At 43.8% G+C, this 24,019-nt stretch overlaps 1 protein-coding gene across 1 annotated transcript in view; it reads left to right on the forward strand.

Moving 5' to 3' along the window:
• The window catches only part of hcn4 (hyperpolarization activated cyclic nucleotide-gated potassium channel 4), a gene marked incomplete at both ends in the record, with an annotated part of 116,458 nt that overhangs the window by 88,462 nt on the left and 3,977 nt on the right, over window positions 1–24,019 (forward strand). Inside the window, 2 exons of the mRNA XM_083653040.1 lie at window positions 562–802; window positions 22,827–22,991. Of these exons, the coding sequence (XP_083509166.1) occupies window positions 562–802; window positions 22,827–22,991 (406 nt within the window). The remainder of the gene's footprint in view (window positions 1–561; window positions 803–22,826; window positions 22,992–24,019) is intronic.

Below are 24,019 nucleotides of genomic sequence, written 5' to 3' on the forward strand. Positions count from 1 at the left end.
ATAGCCGTCGCTGGTCAGGTCACAATCTTCTGCATGTTTTAGTGGAGGTCCATATAGATGTTGTATATGGGGAGCACAGGAGAACATGCACACTTTCATGAGATAGCCCACCAGGGCACCAGGCACTGAAGACATGTGGGGGACACGCCCACAGCCTCCCAGGTGGGAATCGAATGCAGGGCTTTCCTGCTGCGAGGCGACAGCACGACAGTACCACTGTTCCACTGTATCACATATATCACAGGTCTTGTGTTTGTTGGACAAACTCATTGTTGGAGCTGTACAAATTGCAAGCTTAGGCTATATTAAAAAAAAAAAAAAGTCTTCAAAACTAGCAAGGTTTCTTCAGTCTCTGCAGTTACAGGTAGCTAGGAAGTACTTATTGCCAGAGCAAAAACAACAAACACAAACCAAAACAACTTGACATTAGCAACAACAAATTAAATCAGTCAACTCAATGAATTCATTAATATTGGGACAAGCAATCTTCACTATTATGCTCTTCTCTGATATTGATTTTACAATCTCTCTGACTTCCTGCTGTTGTCTATCTGTTCACAGGAAATCGTCAATTTTAACTGTCGAAAGCTGGTGGCGTCCATGCCTCTGTTTGCCAACGCCGACCCCAACTTCGTAACCTCCATGCTCACCTTCCTGAAGTTCGAGGTGTTCCAGCCCACCGACTACATCATCAGGGAGGGCACCATCGGCAAGAAGATGTACTTCATCCAGCACGGCGTGGTCAGCGTGCTCACCAAAGGCAATAAGGAGACCAAGCTCTCGGACGGCTCCTACTTCGGAGGTGAGTGAGGCGAAGCTGGTGCTGCAGCAGAAACACAAACAGGACACAGTCACACACACAGTTCTCTCTGTGTGTAGCTTCAACCTTTTCAGTTTGAATTATGCATATTGATTTGCGAGGCACACATAATGTCATTGTGGCTCTGTTATTAGCTGGTTGTGAGCTTGCAGTGGTGTGTCATCACCTTGCTTATCATTCAGTGTCATGCTGTATGCAGGATTGCGTACTTTTCTCTTAACTAACATCATGAGCTACGCAAATTAAGTCAGCTGCACTTGATGCAGTACAAGTTCAATGTGCATGCAAAGTCCAAGGTGGCTAGCTAGCTTTGGACTAGGGATGTTCATCAATTATCGAAAATCGATAATTGATCGTTAAGGAATTGAATCGATCATGTGGACTTTTGATCGATTATTGTTATTATTAGTTTTTTTGTTTTTTGCGGACTAGGTTTGGGTGGAATTCGTTCCTCCTCGCCCCACTCCATTGCACAGCCGACTAACGTGAGGTGGAGCTTCATATAGTCTCTAGTTTTCTGGCTGGGCACGGGCCTTTGTGCCAACAAAACTGTTTTAAACATGGGGAATTCACACCGGCATGCGCCGGGGACACAAACAAACACACCCAGCGGTCTGTGGACCTCAGTGAGGCTCAGGCCTGTTGATTTGACTCTTGTGCTGTCAGCCAAGCTGGAAGACGCAGATTGCCTTACATCATGTAACCTTACATGTAACATGTTTGTTTACCTGGCCACAGCGCTAGTGTCTGATATTCTTACTACACAGCGGCACCGCCATTATAGCTGGCTGAGAACGCGCAACGTTATTACCAGACCAGAGTAAAACAAATATATATATTATTATTATTATTATTATTATTATTACGCTATCGATAATCGATAATTGATCGTTAATTTTCCCGATTTTCGATTATGGAAATTGTTCAAAATGAACATCCCTACTTAATTGGACTAACATACCATGAATGTTGAAGCCTAGCTTAGCCTATAGCCTAGCTTAGCCTATAGATATGATCTGATTTCAAGATTATGGACGATTAATTTGCCGCTCGTATGAAATAAGACAATATAGGGATTACAAAGAGCAGCGGGAGATAAAGCAGGAGGTGTTCTCTATGTGACGGACAGCAAACAGAGCAGGCTGTCAGCAGCACGGAGATACGTTACATCGCTAATTCATGTTCTCTCTATTATATAATAAGCATAATGAGCCGATGTGTGTCGGAAAATAAGCTTTTGACTAGACATAAATCCAATCATTTCCAAGTTGTCAGGGTGACTTAAACATCATTATTTAAAGCTGGAAATAAGGTCCAGGGTGTAAAATAACCGGTGTTGTGCTTCGTTATTTGGATTAAATTCAGCTGGGTATTAATAATTTAATAAAATATTAATAATTTTGAATTATTCATATTTTATCTTACCCAGCTGAATATAATCCAAATAACGAAGCACAACACCGGAATTCTCCTTTATTCAGGGTCAGATGCTCTTATGTGGTCCCAGACAGCGTGTGACACATGTAGTAGACAATGCTGCTGTCATACTGGCCTCATCAAATACCACTTAATTTACCCAGTGACAGCGTATCATTTAGACGACACTGTTTAAGTCATGTGACAGACAACACTGTTTAAGTTATGAGAAATGGCGGCAGAGCATTTAAGAGCACATGACCTCTGACCTGCCCGTGGAAGTTTAATTACGCCTTGCCTACTGGAATCCATCTCCCTGCCCTCTCTCCAGGGGTTCCAGGGAAATGAGGGAAAGATGGCAGGCAATCTATCTCCAACCGTTCCAAAACTAATCAACATTAAAGACAACATGAGCCCAGCTTTCTCCAACACATCCTCCCACAACTTCCCTCCTTCTGTCCCTTATCAGCAAGGCATGCTTCGGATTCAGCGAGTAGTTAAATGTGCTTATAATCTTCTTTCTAGCATATGCATCATTCTGCTCCCCAAATGACATGCGGTTACTCTGGATGAGAGTGTCACCCAAATGCCTCAAATGTAAATATATATATATTTAATATATATATCTTTTAGAAATATATATAAATATATATTTTTTACATGGTGAGGTTCTCGATAAGCCCTTCTAGGGTTTCTTACCTCTCCAAGCACTGAAATGTTTTGTATTTTATTAATTTCCCCTCCAGGTGTAATACGCTTGGCATGTATTGTCTTTACAGTGCAAAAATCAATAAATCAAATCAAATCAAAATCAAATTAAATGCACAGTGGCGGTCAATCTGCTTGGCTTTTTATGCCTCCGCCGGCGATAGCCAGGCCGGAGGCATTATGGTTTCAGGTTGTCCGTCCTTCCGTCCGTCCGTTCGTCAGTCCGTCGGTCCGTCAGTCCGATGTTCGTTAACGCGATATCTGAGGAACACCTTGCCGGAATTTCTTCCAATTTGGCTCAAACGTCGATTTGGACTCAAGGATGAACGGATTACATTTTGGTGGTCAAAGTTCAAGGTCACTGTGACCTCATGAACACCATTTCCAAGCTCGTTAAAGCGATATCTCAGGAACGCCTTGACGGAATTTCTTCCAATTTTGGCTCAAACGTCGACTTGGACTCAAGGATGAACTGATTAGATTTTGGTGGTCAAAGGTCAAGGTCACTGTGACCTCACGACCGCTCGTCTCGTGGGAAATTGTCCAATAAAAATGAAAAATTAATCTTAACTTGTGCCAAAACAGTGAATTGATTTCATACAGCTCTCGTTGAGCGCTAGACTCTATGGTTGCGCTACTCTTCTATGCCTGTGGGTGGCGGTAGCATGATTAGTAGCCCTAATCATGACCTTGTTGATTTCAAGCAATAGAAGAGAAAGAGATGGAGGTAGACGCGGTTAGAACAAGTGACAATGCTAACAACAGAGATGGATAAATATTTGAAGAGGAAAAATACAGACTCTGGACTTGATCCTGCTGATCAAAGTGGTCCTTCCAGAGCTAACCCAGATTACAAGCGGGTCAGAATACAGCAAAAATGGTGAGCTCAGCTCGCGGCAATGTACTATGATGCAACTAGCTATGTTTCATTCTGTAACATTTGGGTTGGTGGTGTCGGTGTGCCATGGGATTTTTTCAATGTCAAAAGTGTGACACCGGAAATGTTGAAAAACACTGATATATACAGTAACCCAAAGTGTCGGTCCAAATGTGCCAGTTTTGGAACTGAAACTGGTTTGCTTGCTTTGCTGTTATCTGTCATTAGTTTCCCCACTGATGCATTAAAGGCACTTTTCACTCCATTATCCTGCAACTCTTCCTGGCAGTGCCACTCCTCTGGGGGCGGGGCCACTCCTCTGGGGGCGGGTTACTGAGGCATCACTCCTCTGGGGGCGGGTTAGTGAGGCATCACTCCTCTGGGGGCGGGGCCACTCCTCTGGGGGCAGGTTAGTGAGGCATCACTCCTCTGGGGGCGGGTTAGTGAGGCATCACTCCTCTGGGGGCGGGTTAGTGAGGCATCACTCCTCTGGGGGCGGGTTAGTGAGGCATCACTCCTCTGGGGGCGGGGCCACTCCTCTGGGGGCAGGTTAGTGAGGCATCACTCCTCTGGGGGCGGGTTAGTGAGGCATCACTCCTCTGGGGGCGGGTTAGTGAGGCAAACTTAAGCCTTGAGCCGTGGGGAGTTTGTTACCAAACACCAGCTTAGCCATTCATGAAATTAATTGGTAGAGGATCAGCGCATGGAGGATGTGGCAGCCCTCCAGCAGGTGTGTCTCCTCACTATCAGCAAGCTGGAAGTCCATCGTATTGTGTGTGTGTGCGTGTGCGTGTGTGTGTGTGTGCGTGTGCGTGTGTGTGTGTGTGTGTGTGCGTGGGTGTGCATGGGTGTGTGTGTGTGTGAGAGGGGTTGTGCATGTGAGTGTGTGAACGGTGAGCAGAAGAGGACCTTGCAGAGGTCCACTTTGTTGGAGATCTTGCTTTAGTGTCACACACACACACTCGTGTCAGCAGGTTCCTGGGAGTTTACGGTCCAGCGGATGACGTGCGTCTGCTCATTGGCATCTCTGCAAACGCGTGTAGCGTAAACTCATTCATTCGCCGACAGCCAGAATGATTCAGTAGAGGATACACTCGGCAGTCTGCTCCAGTTTGTTTAGCTGCTGGATTAGCTCGGGCCCGAGAGCCTAAAGTGGATGCGACGTGTCCTGGACCAGCGCCGGCTGGAGATGGGGAACGTCATGTGACTGCAGCACTAACGCCAAGGGACACATGGAACGCTGCCAAGCCCGCTCTCTGGACTCTCTTATGGGGCTCGGACCAGAACATGTTCCCCCTGCCCGCCCGCGCGTCTCGAAGGCCTTCCCGTATACAGTTACCTGAGTCACTTATCTGAACAGCATCTCCGCTGCCCAGGTTGAGCAGGATATTGTGTTGTTTTTGTTCTGCAGTAATAGACCCTTCTCACGGGGGCCATTTTGTGTCGAAAAGGCAGGGTAAACACAGGTGCAAGCAAAACACTTATGAGGGTTTCCAACTTCCATGATTGGAATTTGGAAACCCTCATTAGCGGTTTGCTTGCACCTGTGTTTATCCTGCCTTTTTGACACAAAATGGCCCCCGTGAAAAGGGTCTATTGATGTGTGGCCGCTGCAGACTGCTTCTGAGATGGTCCTACTTTGCCTCTGAGGGAGCACAGTGCCAGCCTGTGCCCATTAGGTGCCCTGCTGGGCAAAAGTATAAATGCGGCCAATCCACACGTAGTCAATCATATGTTTTGATCAACTATTTCACGTAAGGTTAGCAACTCAATGTTCTTTTGTGGGCGGTTATAGAAACTAAAATAACTCATAATGTAGTGAAAAAGTAGTGACAATAAACTGTAATGGCATCTTACCTTCACCCGACGCACAACATACAGATGCGCGCACACACACACACACACACACACACACACACACACACACACACACACACACACACACACACACACACACACACACACACACACACACACCCTTGATTGGTTAATGCATGACTCTATATTCACCCTTGATTGGTTAATGCATTACTCTATATTCACCCTTGATTGGTTAACCCATTGATACCTGATGCAGCATTTGCGTGTATATCCCTCATTTGTGTGCGTATCCCTTTAAGACCGCGTGACGCGGTTCGCGGTCTTAAAGGGATACACACACAAATCCTGCATCAGGTATGAATGGGTTAATACATGACTCTATATTCAAAACAATTGAGTTCAATCCTCCACAGTTGTGTCTCATGCAGCCTGATTTTGCCTTTTCATCTCCTTGCTCTCCACACACACTTGTTTTCTGGGCACAATTTTGGCAACCCCCTCGGGATGGTGCCCCCCTCGGGATGGTGCCCCCCTCGGGATGGTGCCCCCCTCGGGATGGCGCCCCCCTCGGGATGGTGCCCCCCTCGGGATGGCGCCCTAGGCCGGGCTGCATATGTAGGAAGTGCCGCCGCTGACTGAGCAGCCGGTATCCGCTAGAAAGTGTGAGGGGAGAAAGGGTGACAGAGTCAGAGAGAGGGAGGAGGGCTGGTGTGAGGAGAGGAGGAGTCCGAGAGAGGGAGGAGGGCCGGTGTGAGGAGAGGAGGAGTCAGAGAGAGGGAGGAGGGCTGGTGTGAGGAGAGGAGGAGTCAGAGAGGGAGGAGGGCTGGTGTGAGGAGAGGAGGAGTCAGAGAGAGGGAGGAGGGCCGGTGTGAGGAGAGGAGGAAGTTGACTGTGCAGTTTGAAACCTCCTGTGTCATCCTTTTGCCTCTGACTCACTCTAGTTATCTGTGAAGGGGCTTCTCTTAATCCTTTGAAGTCCTGCATTAGGGAACTGATAGCATTCCTTCCCCCTCTCTCTCTCTCTCTCTCTCTCTCTCTCTCTCTCCTTCACTGTTTCTGCCTCTCTCTCCCTCTCTCTCTCCTTCACTGTTTCTGCCTCTCTCTCCCTCTCTCTCCTGCTCTCTCTCTCCCTCTCTCTCTCCTTCACTGTTTCTGCCTCTCTCTCTCTCTCTCTCTCTCTCTCTCTCTCTCCTCTCTCTCTCTCTCTCTCTCTCTCTCTCTCTCTCTCTCTCTCTCTCTCTCTCTCTCTCTCTCTCTCTCTCAGCTCAGACTGTCTGTGTTGTAGAGCTGCCAGATCGGCAGCAGTGATGGCCCAGGTAAATCCTCTTGGTCCTTTACCAGGTTAATACCTCAGCATCACTCCTTATGGGCAGCAGCACCCTCAGCATCACTCCTTATGGGCAGCAGCACCCTCAGCATCACTCCTTATGGGCAGCAGCACCCTCAGCATCACTCCTTATGGGCAGCAGCACCCTCAGCATCACTCGATGATGAAGATGTCATCAGTGATGTCACTTGAGAATTGTGATGTATTAACACATTCACTGCCAGCCGTTTTTTTTTTACTGTAGGTAGCTTCTGCCAGAGGGTTTTTTTGAGGATTCTGGCTCATTTTACAAGAGCCGAGGATTATTTTCTGCTTGGACTTTGTGAACACAAAGTTCACAAAAGTACTAATAGAATGTGTGCTTTCTCTGTCTAAAAGAGTTAGTTTGTAGAGTTAGTAGTTATGTAGATATTAGCCGTTGAGTACAGCATGGTTTCAGCGTCTGAGACTGAAAGCTGAGATAATCGCAGTTTTGTGAAATTCAATCAAACAGGCAGAACAGTCACTTTAACCATTTATTTTTGGCATCAGTGAGAGATCAGACATCTAAACAATATAGTTCTGAACGCCCTCTCCTTCAAACTCCTCCCTCCGTGGGCGTGTCTGGTGGCTTTCAGCAGCGCGTTTGTCACAAGCAGTTTCTACTGCCTGTCTGAGCAGTGAGCAGCCTCCCTCCCTGGGAATGTGGATGGGGCTCACTCGTTTCTTGGGTTTGAGAGCTTTGATGAAGCTTTGTGTGATTCTAGGCTTTATGCTGCGTGTTTCAAAGTGTGTTTTCCACCCAGTCTATTTTTGGAACCCCCCACCGTTGTGCGGCCGTGTGCGCCAGCGTGAAAGCGTTTTCACCTACAGTATGAGAATGAGGCTCGTTCGTTTCTGGGTTTTCGGTTGAGAAACCCCAAGAAACGGGGTTTCTTTTGCGATTGTGGTCTTATTTATGCTGCGTGTTTCAAAGTGTGTTGCACCCATAATCTATTATGCAAATTTGCAATCCCGCACCGCCAGCAATCAGCGCGAAAGCGAAAGCGTTTTCGCCAATCCATTTTACAGTAGGAGAATGGTTTCATCGCGCGTTCCCCTGCAGTTTTGGCTCGACTTTTTCTAGAATGGAGAGCACTGTCGCCACTTAGTGGGTCGGTGGAATGGGTTGTACACGTTCGGTGGCTCCAATATTTTTATAGGAGACGTGGGGGGCGTTGATCAACGTCCCACCGTCAAATTTTTTTTTTTTTTTTTTTTGACGACTCAACTCGTCATTGGCAGTGAACGTGTTAATAATAATAGAGTACCGCAGGAATGAGTCCGGAATAAAAAGTGTATGAAACAGCGAAGTTTGTGTTCGGCAATACAATCTATGGTTCAGCAAGATCATCTTCAAAATGAGAACCACATTTATGACTTTTTAAGCGTTTTCTGAAAATTGTGTAAAAAAAATAAGGCATTTATGCTTCTAAAGTCATAAAAGTGGTCCTCATCTGTGAAGATTAGATCTTGCTGAACACAAACTTCACTGCTGCACAGCCTCGCCCGCAGCTCGGCCGCTACGTGGCCTCCTCGCCTGCTCACTGGCCTGTGCTTCTGATCATCACTGAGAGAGAGACATATGGGCCCTATCTTCCCACTGGCCTTAGGCGCTAAAACTGGCGTTAAACGCAAAAAAAAACGCACCTTGCGCCTGCCCTGGGAAGATAGCAACATGGTTTTAGGCCCCGAAATGCGCTTTACGCCGAAGAGGGGTGGCGCAGTGCCAGAATAGGCCAGGATGGGCGTTTCGGCCTTAAATACCGGCCTAACGATATCTTCCAACCTGGCATTAATTTAGTGCTTAGCGCTTTTCAAAACCAGGCCTTATTCAGTGCGCCGGTTATATTACTGTGCGCGGATCTCTCCTCTGCCATCTCACTCTCTCTCTCTCTCTCACTCCCTCTCTCTCGTACGTCAGACAGGCACAATGACCGATGAAAAAAAAGTTGTTATACCGTAGTTTTGAGCCCCTGTCATTCAGAGGCTGTTGCATCATCCTACCTGTGCGCTCCCCTACCAAAGCCACACATGTGAAATCTCCCAGCATGCATTGAGGCTAATACGTTTCGACAAGAAATAGCAACCAAATCAGCCTAAATAGGCTAAGTGGTAGATATAAATAATATGTATGTTAACACAAGATGCAATTCTGGAACATTTCAATATTGGACAAAATAAAACATAAAAATGAATACACAACCCTATGTGAAACATATATGTAATCCAGGTGGTATATATATCTCTCGCAAAGGTAACGTAATATAGATGAGTGATAGCCGTTGTGATGTCCGCTCCAATAAGACTTGGCTTACTTCACATGTACTTTTACAATAAAAACACATTTATGCAATGCCTTTACATAATATAGGCTATATTTATGTGCATCATTTAGCCTGTGCAGCAGGTCGTCTACAAGTTATAAAACGACCTGCCCTGAATGAGCCGAGTGGGGGTGCTTGTTCACTATTGTGAAAGTTATGTGTTTACAACATAAAGATCATGGAATTGGATGGTATCAGGAATGTCACGATAGTTAACATTCTATATTGTAGGCTACAGGGAGACCGCATCAGCCCTGCTGAACAGATCTGTATTTGCCTGGCTGTAGGTTGAATTGTTTTATTCAGGCTATGATCTGTGATGTGCTGAGATATCCAAATTGGCATGAAGAGATTACAGCATGCAGCCAAAACCCGGACATGGATTGAGTGGATCGGAGCTTCGAAAGGAAGAATGTCATTGAGTAACTGCAGTTCACCAATGAGCACAGTTGTGAATAATTCTACGCCTAAAAGGCGTGGTTATAATGCTTAAGGCGGCGTGCAGCGGCGACACGAGAATATCGAGTGCGCTGGTCCACGCCCACTAATATGCGCTGCGCCTGGCGCTAAGCGCTAATTTAAGGCCGTTGCAGCGATAGAGCCCATACAGTATGTGTGACATTTTGTAATGCTGCCGAGCGTCAAATTGATAAAATCTCATTTCCCAAATCTCATTTCCCTTGTTTATGTAATCCAGAATTGATAATACAACATTGAAGATGTTACCAGCAGTGATGAGTATTGTTTTGTTTGTTTGTCTGTTGTAATTTTGAGAGTAGTGGCTGCTCATGCACACAAACACCTTCTGGTCCTTCATTGTGACTAAAGCGTTGAGGTTTTTCTTGTCATTGGTTTGTCCCCCATCCCACCTCCCCCACCGCCCTACCACCACCAGCAGCAACATGCACGCCACCCGGTCCTGATCCAGGGTGAGAAAGAGAGACGATGAGATGTGACGTGACCCGGGCACCGGCCATGTTGCCGAGAAATATCCCCCCCCACCTGTCTGTGCACGCTGCTAGCCAAATGGAGGGGTGTGTTTGCGCGGCTATGCTAATGCAGCACGGGAGTGAGGACAGCATGTCACGGGGAATCAGGCAGGCCGGTGCCGGTGCTTCAGAGGTTAGAGAGAGCGTCCTGTGCTGTGGGTGGTGTCGATGCTTCAGAGGTTAGAGAGAGCGTCCTGTGCTGTGGGTGGTGTCGATGCTTCAGAGGTTAGAGAGAGCGTCCTGTGCTGTGGGTGGTGTCGATGCTTCAGAGGTTAGAGAGAGTGTCCTGTGCTGTGGGTGGTGTCGGGGAGGGAGATGGGAGCTGACAGCCCGAGTCCAGGTGAGCTTCACCAGACCGAGCGGCAGGACACATACACTGCGTCATGGCCTGTTCACACTCATTCATTCACACGCACGCACACTGGTGAGCGGGCAACACGTGCACAAGCAGGCAGGCAGGCAGGCAGACGTGCACACCTGCGCACACACACACACACACACACACACACACATGCACACACACATGCACACACACACATGCAGGTGCATTGCACACATACATTCAAAGCGATTTGGAAGCACACACAAAGGCCAGTATTTGCATACATGCAGACTTGTTCATGTACGCCAACACATACAGGCAGGCACACCCATAGTATGGGCCCTAATTTTTAAATTAGGGCTATTTTTGCCCCTTTGAAATATATTTCGGTGGCTTTTTGGTTAATTTCCTGGTCAATTTGATCAAATGTTGGGAAATACCTATGTAGCATGACAGACCAATCTATGACTCTTATCCAAGCATATTTTATTTCTAAAAGTTCATAAACAATCAGTTAAAAATCCCCATTTCCTCTCAACAACACTGTTGATTGTCCGGCATGTTATTAATGTACTTGGTAAAAACACGAGTGAACTAGAACATGAACTAGCTGGCCAGCTAGCTTGTGCTGCCTGTCACTGAGGTAAATAACGCTAGTAGGAGCAGCGGCGGGGGTTGTACAGATGCCTTGAGTCACGCTTTGCAAAAACAGAATAATGTTAAAATACAGAAAGTATTAAACTCTTTATTTTATGGGGGCATTTAAAAGCCCCTGCCACCCCAGTTCCAAGGGCAATTCTAGATTTTTTAGGGGCATTTTGCCCCGAGCCCCTGCTAATTTCCTACCCTTACCCATACACATACATACATACATAGATACATACATGCATACATACATACATACATACATACACATACATACATACATACAATACATACATACATACATACATACACATACATACATACATACATACAGTACATACATACAGTACATACATACATACATACATACATGCACATACATACATACATACATACAGTACATACATACATACATACATACATACATACATACATACATACATACATACAGTACATACATACATACATACATACATACATACATACATACATACATACAGTACATACCGGTACATACATACCAGTGGCGGCTGGTGAGCTTGGCAATATGTTGTTAAAATCTGTCTTCAAACTGCAAAAGAGAAGAAAAAAAACACCCAAATTTTTTTTTCTTCTCTTTTGCAGTTTGAAGACAGATTTTAACAACATACAAACAAAACAAAAGCTCAGACACAGCTGGAAAACAAAGCAAAGCATACTATTGATTGACAATTATAATATGGTGCTACCACCCATATAAGGGTGCTTACATGCTTATAAAAGCATATGGGTTATACAAGGGGCCAAGACAAACCAGCTGAGCAAGTCACCCACCGCCCCTAACCTCATCAAGGTAGGCCAGAAACGGGTCCCAAATATGTCACTCAGAGATGGGCAGTATTTGAAATACTTGTATTTGAAATACGTATTTCAACTACTTTTTTGTATTTTGTAATTTGTATTTGGCTGGGCAGAGAAAAATGAGATGTAATTTGTATCAAGATACTTTCAGATCTTGTATTTTGTGTATTTCAAATACATAAAATACATTTTTCTTTTTATTCTCAAATTGACACATGTAAACATTGACACAGGTTTAAACTAAAGATGGAGAAATTAGTTGTACTAAAAACAACTAAGTGAACTAAACTGAAACCTGATATGAATAAACAGAGAAATTACTTGTACTAAAAAACAACTAACTGGACTGAACTGAAACCTGATTTGAATAGGAGAAATTAGTTGTACTAAAAACAACTACCGTAAATTCAGGACTATAAGCCGCGGCTTTTTTCCCGTTTTTTGGCCTTTTTTGCCCCCTGCGGCTTATATAACGGTGCGTCTTATCTATGGATTTTTTCCAAAAAAAATAAAAAATCTCTCTTTTTTAGCACTCTTTCTAACTATAAATCCACTTCTGTTTTAATTTCCTCTCTTGCCCTCTTTTAACAACATAACATAACATAACATAACACAACACAGGTAAGCAGAAAGAAAAAGACGAAGCAATCACGCCATGAATGAGGAAATGACTCACCTGCTGGAGGCTGGAGATACACGCTTGGGCTAAACTTTTACTCCGTGAAACACTATCGATTAAGTCCGACATCGCTCAGAGGTTTTGAGCAGCTTGAAAACAAGTTTGAAAACGTGCAGAAGTCCATCCACTCACTCACTAAAGAAACTAAGGCAACCGTGAACAGAGTTTATAATGCGGAAAAGCGCATCCGCGCACTGGAGGACAAAAACAACACAGTGAGTCCGAAAATGGATAAAATGCAAAATCGAAACCCTGCACACGCAGGTTGATGACTTAATCAGCAGGAGTAAAAGAAATAACATTCGCCTGATCAATGTAAAAGAGGAGCTGAGATTGGTGACATGGACGCTTTCGTGGCAAAATCCTGTGTTACATCCTGGACCTGAAGGAAGGCGAGAAACCACCAGAGGTGGACAGGGCACACCGGGCGCCTCGGCCACGTCCAGACCCCGGCCTGCCACCGAGGGCCATCTTCATCTGCCTACTCCGCTGGCCCGACCGTCAACTCATCCTCCAGGCTGCGGGGAAGAAGCCCCTCACCTGGGAGGGTACGCGATTTTTCGTCCGGCAGGACCTCTCCGCGTTGGTGCAACAGAAACGCGCAACATACAACAGCATCATCGAGTCAATGGATATCGCTTTGGCGTACTGTACCCAGCGAGACTCGTCATAACCAGACCGGACTATCTTTAGCACTCTTTCTAACTATAAATCCACTTCTGTTTTAATTTCCTCTCTTGCCCTCTTTTCACCACACCGCGGACACTGTGTGCCCAGCGGCGGAACAAGAGCTCAAAGTGAAACTGCCGAATATCTTTTGAGTTGGACTGGTCAATAGTACTGTGAGTAACTAAAATAAAAAAATAAAAAACGGAATTCTCTCTTCTTTAGCACTCTTTCTAACTATAAATCCACTTCTGTTTTAATTTCCTCTCTTGCCCTCTTTTCACCACACCGCGGACACTGTGTGCACTGTAAAAAAAACAAAAAATACCACAATGTGTGATTTTGTCTGGGGATTAGTGACCTGACTTTTGTTTTGTTGAAATGTTAATAAATGGGAGCTTCCCCAAACAGCCATCTCTTTCCCGACAATCCCCTCTGTGCACGAAGCCTTACATATGGTAATTAAACATCAAAACACCCGCGGCTTATAGACCGGTGTGGCTTATAGAAGAAAAAAATAGTCACCTTTGAAGGTGCGGCTTATAGACCGGTGCGTCTTATAGTCCGGAATTTACGGTAAGTGAACTAAACTGAACTGAAACCTGATATGAAAAGATGGAGAAATAAGGTGTATTGAAAAACAACTAACTGAACTGAAACCTGATGTGAAAAGATGGAGAAATTAGTTGTACTAAAAACAACTAAGTGAACTAAACTGAAACCTGATATGAATAGATGGAGAAATAAGTTGAAAAAACAACTAACTGAACTAAACTGAAACCTGATATGATTCAGAATAGATAGAGAAATAAGTTGTACTGAAAAACAACTAACTGAACTCAACTGAAAGCTGATATGATTCAGAATAGATTGAGAAAGAAGTTGTATTGAAAAACTAACTAACTGAACTAAACTGAAACCTGATGTGAATAGCTGAAGAAATAAGTTGTACTGGGAAAAAAACAACTAACTGAACTATACTAAAACCTGATATGAATAGATTGAGAAATAAGTTGTACTGAAAAAAACCCTAACTGAACTAAACTGAAACTTGATTTGAATAGGAGAAATTAGTTGTACTGAAAAACACCTAACTGTCATAAACCTGATTTGAATAGATGGAGAAATTAGTTATACTGAAAAACTATAACTGAACACCAAAGTACCCTAATGAAAATCAAAAATGTCTTTCTGTTGCTACAAGGATGTCTGAGCTTCACTGTGCATAATGATGGCTGTGCAGATTTTGACACTAGAATGGTGTTACCACTGCTGATAGTGGAAAGTTGTATTCAGTGAGTGATTGTTCTTTAGTAATTATGTTCTAGATAGCCAGGTTGTTTTGGATTTTGTTTATGAAGCAGAAGGAGGGGAAGTCATTTTAAGGATGTAAGGATTTGAACAAGAGTCCAATTTCATGGAAGGCCTTTTTTGTTTGAGATGCAGTTTCTCATCGTTCCTCTCACCGATTCACAATTTCACAACCTTAGACAGGATGTGCATCAGGGCATTCAATTCCTGAAATGTAACCTTTTCTAATTGTATATGTTTGCACGTTAAATAAATACTGTGACGACAAGTTACTGACATGGTGGTGAATGTGAAGTTGTTTAAAGGGGACCTACTATATGCCTTTTACCTATTTCAGTTATTTATATATTGTGTTATGATGTCAGATATCTATGGCTAAACATAGTCAAAGTTCCAAAACTTGAGGTTAACATGCAGAAATGCTGCCTTTAAGTCAAAAGCCCTCACAGAAGGTGATTAACAGCTGAGCTGAAGGAGAAAGTAGTTCTACTGAAAAACAACTAAAACTAAAATGGAAGAACTGCAGTGTGTTAGGCATCCCTGCACAACAACAAGTGAAGAAATGAAGAAACAGTTGTTTCATGATGTCTCTTTAGGACACGAAACTCAAGACCAGATCCTTGTTTTAAACAGGCAGTCTGATGTTACGGGCAGTTTTAACATAGAACTGAAACTCCTGTCTGGGTCCAAAACATCCGTTGTTATAGTTGGGCAAACATCTTATAGGTCACAAACAATTTTTCCATCACAGTACACATACTGTGACAGAGGACTAAAGAGAGGATTTACTCTCTAAGGAAACCAGAAAATTTCACTTTTGAATAGCTGAAATCAGAGAATTAGGACATTTTCCTTAAAGAAATGTCTCTAAATGATTAATAGATCATCAAAATAGGCAATTAATTTAATATTTGGCAATTCATCTATGAATTGACTAATCGTTGCAGCTCTTTATAAGTTTTTATAAAATGTATTTTCATGTATTTTCAAAATACAAAATACGTATTTGTATCTCAAATACATTTTCAGACAGGTATTTTGTATTTGTATTGTGATACATTTTTTGAGCAAGTATTTGTAATTTGTATCAAAATACTTTATGATGTATTTTCGCCCATCTCTGATGTCACTCTTATACCCTAATGTAATCTCAATAGCAGCACCAGTCTCCTTCAAGGAAACAAGATCAATATAAATTATTAGGCTACAGACCGCTTTATAGATCCACACTGTTACAGCAGGCAACATCAAACTTAATTTCAGTTTAATTCAATCACACAAATTACACCACGCACCCCCATATAGATAAGATTTTGTTCCAGGGTCCCCCATCTGATAAGAGTTTTGCTTTTAGATGTTTTATCACAGACATTATATGAAACCCATGACCAAAATAGTCATACATTCTGTGATTGTGTTACTTATGGATGGAATTATAGTGAACATAGATTAATCCCCCCTTTTTGCTGGGGACCCCACTTTGAAAACCACTAGCTTAGGCTACAACTGTTGCAAGAAGGTGAATTTTCACACATTTTCAATGCAGATTGAGGACAAATAAGATGGATTGTCATCTGGTGCATTTTAACGTTAGGTGCACCCAGGAGAAAGAGAGTTGAAGTGGGAATCATTTCTGGCTGAGCCATGTAATGCACTTCAAAATAAAGTAAGATATTTAGGCTACAGTTAGTCTGTCAGTAAAAGGTTTGATGGATGAACAAATCAATCAAAAACACTTCACTACGTCCAACATAGGCTACAAGTTTCGTTTCATTCCATTGAATTTGGCAGCGCGGAACAAAACATGGAACGAAACGAAGAACGAAACATGCAAATTTCCATGTTTGTTCCGATCTGCCAAATTCAGTTAAAAAATGTGCGAGTTTAAGATCGCCAAATGGCGGGCTATTCAGCATAAAACAATATAATACGAAAAAGTAGCACTGCTTGGTGGACGCCGAATTTAGTAGAAGACCCGGATAACTCGAACTTAATTGACTTACTTGAATATCCATGCTGTCTGTAGCCGGTGCGAGTGCAGACGATGAGGTTAAATTATCCCAGTGTTTGCTTCTGAGCCTCTGTGAGCCTCCGTGTGTAGTACGCTGCCCTCTCTAAACTCCGCGTAATACAATACAACGACTGTCTGGCTTGTGAGCTAACTTATTGCTTGATAATATAAAACATAGGAAAAGAGAAAGGGGAAAATATAGGTGCTACTGTCTGTAAATCTATCTATTAGCCTGTCAGGTCTTCATTTCCTCCATTTCATCATGGTCATCACAGGCAGTGGATTTCACTTCCTACTTGATTCAGCGTGAGAGACCAGTGGACAATACAATGTCAATCAATGTCAGCAATCTATCCAACCAACAACCAATTAGATTTCACCTGGTTTCACCAGGCTAAGGGCGTGCTCCCTTCCAGCTCAATCTGATTGGTTGGAAAACACATCACTCTCACGTGTTCTCTGTGAATTGCAAGTGTTTTTCCACCAATCATATTTTTTCATTAGATAAATTACCAAATAAATAAACGCCCACAGGGCGAATGTTTTTTTATCTGCCTACCCCACGCTGGGACCAGGGCCAGAGTGACTCGTCTGCATGGAGCTCTCCTTTCCATCAGTTCAGGTCACTGTTGTTGTAGCATTTTAAGCATATAAGAATATAATGAATGAAAAAATGAGCGTCTGCACATAAGAAAAAACACATTTGATTGATATTTTATTATAAAAAAAAATATGAAAAATGAAAAATGAAAAATATAAAAAATAAAAATAAAAAATGATAATTTTTTTTTTTATATAAAATCCCCAATCTAATAGAGGAGGACCATCCTCCTATGCCTCACTGGAAAAACCTCCTCTGATACATACATACATACATACGGTACATACATACATCTTTCTTTCTCTCTCTCTCACAGACACATATAGACACACAGAAACACACACACATGCATAGTGCATGTAAGACACGTACAGTACAAGCATACGGAGACAATTACACACACAGAAGGTGTCTCTCGCTCACTGTTTCTCTCTCTCTCTGACAGACACACACACACACACACACACACACACACACATATTGCACGGCATGCCTCCTCTCCACTCTGAGAGCTGCTGCTGGGGCCTCTGGGGAAGCATCTTCCCAGTGAGAGCCCAGCAGCGTGTGTTCCTCTCACCAAGGTTATCTCAGCATCGTGTTCCTCTCACCAAGGTCATCTCAACATCCTCGTCCTCCTTTCCCACAGCAGCAACATCACACTTTAATTGGCCTCATCCAATTTTCATGACCCTATTGTCATTGAAGTGTGTGCATCAGATGAAACACGGCACGACGATCACAGAGTAACATCTTCCACTACAACAATTCAATCATTTTTACCTTCTGGAAATCGTGGCACCGTTGTGTCAATGTGAATAATTTAAATCATGATTTAATAAAGAGAAATGTGGGAGGAGTGTTATCACAGTGTTGTGAAATATCAAAAGAAAGGGAAATGATAAAGATATATCAGATGCAGATACACCACTCATTTGTAGAGGTGGAAAATAACTAGTTCCAACTCTAGTTACTGTTCATCAGTCAATGCTCAGAGTAGTGCTGTCTTTCAGCTAATTCTGTTTTTTTGTGTTTTTTTGTTTTGTATTTGACTAGTTCTACTGAGTGCTTGTCCATTTGTAGATGGAATTATTAATTAACAACAACAACAACAACAACAATAACAACAACAACAAAAAATCACATTTTGGCATGAAACCCCCTCATATTTACTATTCACACTTGTGAAACAAATACCAATATCCAACACTGTCATTGCAACCCAATTGCCAGAATAAATCTATTGGCATTTTAACTGTCTGAAAATGAGGAACATCGATGTCAATTTTAACCAAAATACGTTTCTAAAACGTGGCATTTTACATTTACAATCTCAACGTAAATTTGAAACAAAACGCAGAAAAATGTTAATTTGTAAACCTTGCTCCCTATCCAACATTAAACGCAAATAAAACACCTAACTGCTTATGTTTAGGCAAGTAAAACAACCTGGTTAGGTTTAGGTAACAAAGCAACTTGGTTACATGTACATCCATTGGCAGTGATAAGATAAGCAGTGTTTTGACAGTTACCCATGGCTATCAATTTAACATGTCCTATTCAGGGCAGTGTTCAGCGGTCAGGCTTCAGGACAGCGCCCCCTCTGTTTAGCGCCTCAACACTCTAATCTCTTATTGTTTAGCATGTGAGTGAGCTGCAGCAGATCGTCTCCGGCAGGGTTTTCTTTCTGCACCTGCAGTTCAGGTGGCACCGCTCAGCGTCTGGGCTGTGAAGACAGTCAGACCGGGCCAGGAGGCTCAGTGCGGGCGGCTCAGCGCCTCATCCTGGCCAGGAGGCTCAGTGCGGGCGCCTCAGCGCCTCATCCTGGCCAGGAGGCTCAGTGCGGGCGGCTCAGCACCTCATCCAGGCAGCGCCGGCTTCATCCAGAAAGCCACGGAACCAGAGGAGTTAATACCGAGCCAGGATTCTTCTCTCCAGAGGGGATTACTGGAGCAGGCCCGTTAGATATGAGACCCCCAGCACAGCTACAGCCAGGGCTGCCCCCGCTAGCACACACTCTCAGTAGACACACACACGCACGCGCACACACACGCACGTGCACACACACACACTGCGCACACACTGCTCATACACACATGCAGACATACACACATTGTAAACAAAAACACACCCACACAGGCATATGCAGCCATAGTTTACACACACGCACGCGCACACACACACACACACACACACACACACACACACACACACACACACACACACACACACACACACACACACACACATACAGTACACCTGTCCTCTTAAACTTTATATACAGTACATGCAGCTGCCTTGCTCACTCGGCCATAGCAGTGAACTCGTGCGTGCTCTCGCTCTTACACCCACATACACAAACACAAACACACACATACACAAACACACACCCACATAAACAAACACAAACACACACATACACAAACACCCACTCACACAAACACACACTCACAGACACAAACACACACTCACATACACAAACACACACTCACATACACAAACACACACATACACAAACACCCACTCACACAAACACCCACTCACAGACACAAACACACACTCACAGACACAAACACACACTCACATACACAAACACACACTCACATACACAAACACACTCACATACATAAACACTCACATACACAAACACACACTCACATACACAAACACACACACAAACACACACTCACATACACAAACACACACAGGAAGAAGCACACACTACACATACTGAATGTCCCTATACTTTATATAGGCTGGATATAGGTTGCTTATATAGCTCGCTCACTCTTCTGCATCAGTCCACTTCTGCATTCTCCATCTCTCCATCTCTCTATCTCTGTCCCTCTCTCTTTCTCTCTCTCTCTCTCTATCTCTGTCCCTCTCTCTTTCTCTCTCTCTCTATCTCTGTCCCTCTCTCTTTCTCTCTCTCTCTCTCTATCTCTGTCCCTCTCTCTTTCTCTCTCTCTCTATCTCTGTCCCTCTCTCTTTCTCTCTCTCTCTCTATCTCTGTCCCTCTCTCTTTCTCTCTCTCTCTATCTCTGTCCCTCTCTCTTTCTCTCTCTCTCTCTCTCTATCTCTGTCCCTCTCTCTTTCTCTCTCTATCTCTGTCCCTCCCTCTCTCTCTCTCTCTCTCTCTCTCTCTCTATCTCTGTCCCTCTCTCTTTCTCTCTCTCTATCTCTGTCCCTCTCTCTTTCTCTCTCTCTATCTCTGTCCCTCTCTCTTTCTCTCTCTCTATCTATCTCTGTCCCTCTCTCTTTCTCTCTCTCTATCTCTGTCCCTCTCTCTTTCTCTCTCTCTCTCTCTATCTCTGTCCCTCTCTCTTTCTCTCTCTCTATCTCTGTCCCTCTCTCTTTCTCTCTCTCTCTCTCTATCTCTGTCCCTCTCTCTTTCTCTCTCTCTCTATCTCTGTCCCTCTCTCTTTCTCTCTCTCTATCTATCTCTGTCCCTCTCTCTTTCTCTCTCTCTATCTCTGTCCCTCTCTCTTTCTCTCTCTCTCTCTCTCTCTATCTCTGTCCCTCTCTCTTTCTCTCTCTCTATCTCTGTCCCTCTCTCTTTCTCTCTCTCTCTATCTCTGTCCCTCTCTCTTTCTCTCTCTATCTATCTCTGTCCCTCTCTCTCTCTCTCTCTCTCTATCTCTGTCCCTATCTCTTTCTCTCTCTCTATCTCTGTCCCTCTCTCTTTCTCTCTCTCTATCTCTGTCCCTCTCTCTTTCTCTCTCTCTATCTATCTCTGTCCCTCTCTCTCTCTCTCTCTCTATCTCTGTCCCTCTCTCTTTCTCTCTCTCTCTATCTCTGTCCCTCTCTCTTTCTCTCTCTCTCTATCTCTGTCCCTCTCTCTCTCTCTCTCTCTCTATCTATGTCCCTCTCTCTCTCTCTCTATCTCTGTCCCTCTCTCTTTCTCTCTCTCTCTATCTCTGTCCCTCTCTCTTTCTCTCTCTCTATCTCTGTCCCTCTCTCTTTCTCTCTCTCTATCTCTGTCCCTCTCTCTTTCTCTCTCTCTCTATCTCTGTCCCTCTCTCTTTCTCTCTCTCTATCTCTGTCCCTCTCTCTTTCTCTCTCTCTATCTCTGTCCCTCTCTCTTTCTCTCTCTCTATCTCTGTCCCTCTCTCTTTCTCTCTCTCTCTATCTCTGTCCCTCTCTCTTTCTCTCTATCTATCTCTGTCCCTCTCTCTCTCTCTCTCTCTCTCTATCTCTGTCCCTCTCTCTTTCTCTCTCTCTCTCTATCTCTGTCCCTCTCTCTTTCTCTCTCTTTCTCTATCTCTGTCCCTCTCTCTTTCTCTCTCTCTCTATCTCTGTCCCTCTCTCTTTCTCTCTCTCTCTATCTCTGTCCCTCTCTCTTTCTCTCTCTCTATCTCTGTCCCTCTCTCTTTCTCTCTATCTATCTCTGTCCCTCTTTCTCTCTCTCTCTCTATCTCTGTCCCTCTCTCTTCTCCAAACACATTGTGAAGGTTCATACACACACCTGGTGAGCTAAAGCTCCCATCCTGCCAGTAGGGTGGACGAAGGATTCTTAGAAAATGTGATCTGGTCTGAGCAGGGGAAAGGCAAGAAGGTGTATTCTGTGGGAGAATGGTGAGCATGTGTGTGTGTGTGTGTGTGTGTGTGTGTGGATGAACTGGAAATGGGTTTCTGAGAAACAGTGAGTGTGATGAGCCAATACAGCAAGGGAGGGAGGGTGCAAGATGAGATGAAAGCGAAAGACACAAGACAGTTGGGAATGTGTTCAAGTGAAGTACATGGAACACAAAACACACAGAGAGAGTCAAATCAACACACACACACACACACACACACACACACACACACACACACACACACACACACACACACACACACACACACACACTCTCTATCTATGCCAGAGCTCTCCAGCACTGCGGCTTGTGAAGTGGAGCATTATCCTGCTGAGCAGCCATGGCAGATGAGAGCTGGCAGACCCAGAAGCTTTGAAAGTGGCATTAAGTGCTCCAGCCATGGATGACACAGAACTACAGTTGTAGTTTTTTATGCAAAAAAAGAAACAAGGGGGCGGGATATCCCTGGAGTTCACACTTTTGTTAGAAAGTGTTCATTCTGGAAATAAAATGTAATCCTGTGCGGTAGTTGACTGAAAGAGGTGATTTGCCGGCTGGTTACAATCAACAGGGAAGCAAAATGCCTGTAATAATATTTGTTCCACTGTCAGCAAGTCCAGGAAGCATTTGAGCAATGAGAGAAACATGTGCTGATCCTGATCCTGATCCTGACCACAGTGGCTTTGTCCTCATTTTTCAGTGCCGAAAACTTGGCTGCCGCTGAACCTTTGGGTGGCATCAGCTGTGATTCATACCATAGTGTTTCTACAGAACCTTTGGGTGGCATCGGTTTTGTCTGTGTGTTAACTGCAGTGTGTTTGTTGTTGCAGAGATCTGTTTTGTCTGTGTGTTAACTGCAGTGTGTTTGTTGCAGAGATCTGTTTGCTGACGCGGGGCAGAAGGACAGCCAGTGTCCGAGCAGACACCTACTGCCGTCTGTACTCGCTGTCTGTGGACAACTTCAACGAGGTGCTGGAGGAGTATCCCATGATGAGGAGGGCCTTCGAGACAGTGGCCCTGGACAGGCTCGACCGCATCGGTAAGAAAACAAGCTACTATGACAGTATGTCATACTGCTCAAATCACAGGATAGGCTGGACTCCGTACAGAGTCAAATCTCCATCTTGGATCGGCTGGACTGGCCTGGTTAACAGCATCCGGATCTGTGAACTCACATTCTGTTCCATTCTGCTGTTCCATCTGGACTCCAAGGATGACATGAGGAGTTGACATGTTTGCTCGCAAGCGGAAAAAAGGGCACGCATAGCGCATCGTCTCCAGAGTCTCAAATCAAGCGTGCGTGTTGCGCAGGATTTCTAGTTATTATTAGTAGTAGTAGTATTAGTAGTAGTATTATTATATTATTATTAATACAGATAATAATAATAATAATAATTATTATTATTATTATTATTATTATTATTATTATTATTATTGTTATTATTATTGTTATTATTATTATTAATAATAATATTAATAGGAATAGTAATGATACTAATAACTGTTGTTATTATTATTATTCATATTATTATTATTCGTAGTAGTAGTAGTAGTAGTAGTATTATTAGTAGTATTATTATTATTAGTATTATTATTATTATTATTAATGGTACTACGAATAATACTAATACTACTACTAATAATAATATCAAAGGTTCAAATGTCCTTTCTAAATCTACAGAGAGCAGCATTAAGATGTCATATTATTTAAAACTGGACACCCATTTCAGACAAGCACACCACAAGGCACACTCCGAGGCTCCCGCTGCAGTCAGTATATCACACCAAGCCAGATGACATACATGGGCTGTGATAGGAGCAACTTTATCTCACCAAAGTACATTTTTATTAGCATTCATAAGTTAACCTGGTGATGAACCTGACTCTGACCGGCCCCACACACACACACATCTGATCAAGCGGCCACAGCAAAGGAGTCGACTTCACCGGTGGGCATCCGGAGACACGACCGCATTCTACCTCTCTGCTTTTCTCTCTGCTGTTATTTACCTCTGGGTCCACTGTGAGACACTGACACAGAGAACAAACACATCTGGAGCCATCTCA

The sequence above is a fragment of the Poromitra crassiceps genome (genome assembly GCF_964638095.1).
Source record: "Poromitra crassiceps genome assembly, chromosome: 16".
Classification (NCBI taxonomy): Eukaryota; Metazoa; Chordata; class Actinopteri; order Beryciformes; family Melamphaidae; genus Poromitra; species Poromitra crassiceps.